At 32.6% G+C, this 3,862-nt stretch overlaps 1 protein-coding gene across 1 annotated transcript in view; it reads left to right on the top strand.

Moving 5' to 3' along the window:
• Positions 1–1,613: 1,613 nt before the first annotated feature.
• HELRODRAFT_62427 (hypothetical protein) overlaps positions 1,614–3,862 on the top strand; it is a gene marked incomplete at both ends in the record, with an annotated part of 10,785 nt that continues 8,536 nt past the window's right edge. The window contains 3 exons of the mRNA XM_009010825.1: positions 1,614–1,730; positions 2,063–2,113; positions 2,486–2,673. Coding sequence (XP_009009073.1) covers positions 1,614–1,730; positions 2,063–2,113; positions 2,486–2,673 — 356 coding nt within the window. The remainder of the gene's footprint in view (positions 1,731–2,062; positions 2,114–2,485; positions 2,674–3,862) is intronic.

Below are 3,862 nucleotides of genomic sequence, written 5' to 3'. Positions count from 1 at the left end.
TTACGTTAACTTTTAAATACTCTATATGACAACTTATGAAAGGAATTATTTCATAATACTTTGATAATTATACTGCTGATGTTGTTGTTTGATGATGGGGTCAGTGATGTTAGTGATGATGTTTATGATGATATTTTTTTGTTGTAATAATATCATTGATGCTGATGATTGTATGGGGATAATTGTATGTTTATGTTTGTATGATGATGTTTGTATGATAATGGTTGATTGTGATTGATGGTGTTTGTATGAAGATGTTTGTATAATGATGTTGTATGACGGTGTATGTATGATGAAGTTTGTATTATAATGTTTATAAAATGGCTGTATGTTCATGTTTGTATAACCATGATTGTATGATGTTTGTTCAATTATATTTACATTTTTACTTTCAGCTCCAACCCGTGAAAAATTTGTCGCTCTACAGAACAAACAAGTTGAAATTTTTTAATTTTAAAACGACGTTTATTTGTGTACCATCACTTTTCTCACAATACGTTTCTCAGTACTTGAAAACTTTTACCTTACTTGAATGTAATGATTTCTTTATAATTTAGTTTGAATCTTTGAAATATAATGATTTTTTATCACAATTCTCAAGTCCACAACAATATGCAAACATTATTAACGATATTATTGCTGAAATCATTCAGATCTTTTATTCAATCTTGAATTTATTGTGCCCAATCTATCTCCATAATATTTGACGTTATTAAAATCTTTGAACTAGTTGCAATGTTAATTTGTTTATTATAACGATTTAAGTTGGAAATTCTTACTAGTAGTTAAATTTTTAAAGTTCCGGCTGAAAAGCACCAACCGACGCTCAACCGCACTGATTTGTATGCTGAGTCAGTGCATCACATACTTTTAATCTGATATGCATGGATCTCTCGGCATTCGATCTCGGTTATCGAAACGTGCAATCTAATGTTCCAATATTATCGAGCCACCATCCGTTAATTAATTACAAATTTTATTTAATTTCTTCTTCTTACAAATAAACATCAACCATTGAATGTGACACACAGCATGAAAGAAAGCACGTTTCCTCCACAGCTCATCTTCACTCCCATTGCAGAGAGGATTGTTGGTTAGTCGCGACATGCAAGAATGTTTTTATACTTTCCTAATTCGTTTTTAAAAATACTTCTTACGGCTCACAACTTTTTACCGTTTTGAAGTGAAACAATTAACTTAATTATGAGCTGGGTAGCAGTTTGAGATGCTACATTTACGATCCATTTAACTTAGGTGTTAAGATGTATAGTTAACATGGTTAACTTGGTCATCCATCAGAATCTCATAACTTATATAGATATTTGTAGGCCCACTAAAAATAGCATTTGACTGCTTTGTAGAACCCTTTCATCAAATGCAACCAATCATTCATTCATTCATTTATTCAATCAATCAATCAATCAACCAATCAGTCAAACAACCAACTGATCAGTTTGCAAAAACACATCAAGTTCATTCATACATAGCTTGTACAATATATTGGACACAATTGGAATTCGTAGCTCTGACTTTGAACATAAGCTTCTAAAGGCTGATGATGATGAAGATGAATAACTTTTGCTTCATTATAATTGACAAGTAAAACTTATTGAATGGAAAACTTATCTGCAGTTGTTATGTTTGCGTCTGAGGACCACGAAACAACCTACGTATCAAACATAACAGATGTAGCTCAGATGCTTTTAAAGAAGCATGGAGAAAACTATTTGGTAGGTAATTTTTTTGTTTTAGTAAACTTTAGTTTTTAAAACCATAGCGCTGTCCCCAGCAATGCTTCCATTTATATTTGGTTTCATTTTTTTTCACAAAAAGCAAAAAATATCTTTCGAGTGTTGCCTTTTTGCTCCCGTTGTTTCTTTTCGTTAACCCGTTAGCTGCAACGTAACAAACTTTAACGCATCCAAACCAAACGAGAACTCGCCGTTTCAAATTATTAGAATTAATACTTATTCTCGAGATGTGTTGTTTTGTGCTTATAAGCTGAGGATTCGTTAAAGTTTCAATTAATTGGCTCATTATGTTTTTTTTATTTGCTTCTCAGATTGTCAATTTGTCCGACAGAAGAAATGACATGCACAAAATGCATAGACAGGTATTTTAATGTTTCCTTTTTTGAATGTTACCCGTTGTTTGAATTGATTGTATTTATTATATATTATGCTATCAACCACACATTTCTCTGACACCTCCCCTCATGTTAGTTTTTCATCCAACTTGACAATTGTCACCTTAATTACTCAGCATTAAGCATTAGATCGACGGATTATCTAAGTTGCTGAATTATTTAAATGCATTGTGTCTTCAGAAAAAGTTTAATAACACTGGGCTGGGAGAGGAATGTGATTATTGTGACTTTTCAGTATCTATTAATTGATAGTTCTTGTTCTGATCTTTTGATCTCAATTATTATTTTAAATAGAGGATGCTCTTACTGAACCACTAAAGCATTGAATGTTAATGAAAGGTGATTGATTTTGGATGGCCTGAAACACTGGCGCCTCCCCTGGAAAGACTGTGCAACATCTGCAAGTGCATTGATTCCTACCTGAACGGCAACCAGAAGAACGTGGTCGTCATCCACTGCAAGGGCGGTCTCGGCAGACTGGCTGTCGTCCTCTCCGCATACATCGACTACAGTAATATTTGCTCCAGGTATGATGGTGGGGGGTGGTGTTGGGTGGTGATGATAGTGATGGTGGTAAGGATATTGATGATGATGTTTGTAGCGAGGATACTGATGAAGATTGGGGTGGTAATAGTAATGATAACGCTGATGATGTTAATATTGACAATTCAAAATTTGAAATGTTTCGTGGAATAAAAAAAATATGAATTTATTTATTTTACGTTTGGTAATGCCATTTTCCAGCGTAATCTTATTTTAATGGAAATATATTATGATTTACCATAAAATTACACAAATTTATTGGAAGTGAAAACCAAATCGGTTTAGATTTATAATTGTCTGCCATTAAATTGAAACAATTACGAAATAATCATATTTATTTGAAAGCTTTAAATTGCAAATACGAATTGTTAATAATATTTCCAGTTAAATAAATTTGTAGTTGTTTGTAGAATTAATTTCGTTAAAAATCGTGAAACAGCTTTTAAAATAATAAAAATTAAAAAAAGTTTTGATTACTTGATAAATGCTGAATAATGGTCGAGTTATCAAATTATTACTATGCACAAATATAATGAAATCGTAAACGTTTCAACACCAAACTTCAGAATTTTTATTTTAAACATGAGTTAGACCAAAGCTTATCTGCTCTGTAGGATTGTATTGATGTTTGCCTGCCGGTGCTCGATGTTAACTGCTTGTAAACATGTTTTTGCAGTTCTGCTAGCTCCTCTGATTGTGTTTTCAAAACTGCTTCATTTAAATCAAACGTATAAAAAGGCTAGAAACATATCATTCTGTTCATCTCTTTCAACACGGTTGATGCCTGGATTAATTATTTTTTGTTGTTTGGATTTGGATGTTTGTTGTTGGAGCAGCTGGTGAGGTAGTGAGTGATAGTGTTCGTTAAATGAGTTTAAGCGAGGAATATCTTTCATCCAACCAAAAGCAGAAGGTTTAACATGATTTACATTAAAAGTTCTGCTTTTATTCAATTGTAGACAGAAAGATTAACATGATGTATGATATATATAAAGATTTGCTCTCCATGACGACCTAAAGTTGAAGTTTGTCGCTGGAAAATATTTTGCAGTTTTGTGGGATGCCATGACGATCAAGTTATTGAACATGTAAAGAATCTCTAGAAAGATAGAGGATGGTTAAGAAAGTAGGACCTAGTGTAGAGGAGGGATGGAACTCAGAAAGAAATTGTAG

The sequence above is a fragment of the Helobdella robusta genome (genome assembly GCF_000326865.2).
Source record: "Helobdella robusta unplaced genomic scaffold HELROscaffold_1, whole genome shotgun sequence".
In the NCBI taxonomy this organism is placed as follows: Eukaryota; Metazoa; Annelida; class Clitellata; order Rhynchobdellida; family Glossiphoniidae; genus Helobdella; species Helobdella robusta.
This window is presented reverse-complemented; position numbering and strand designations above follow the sequence as displayed.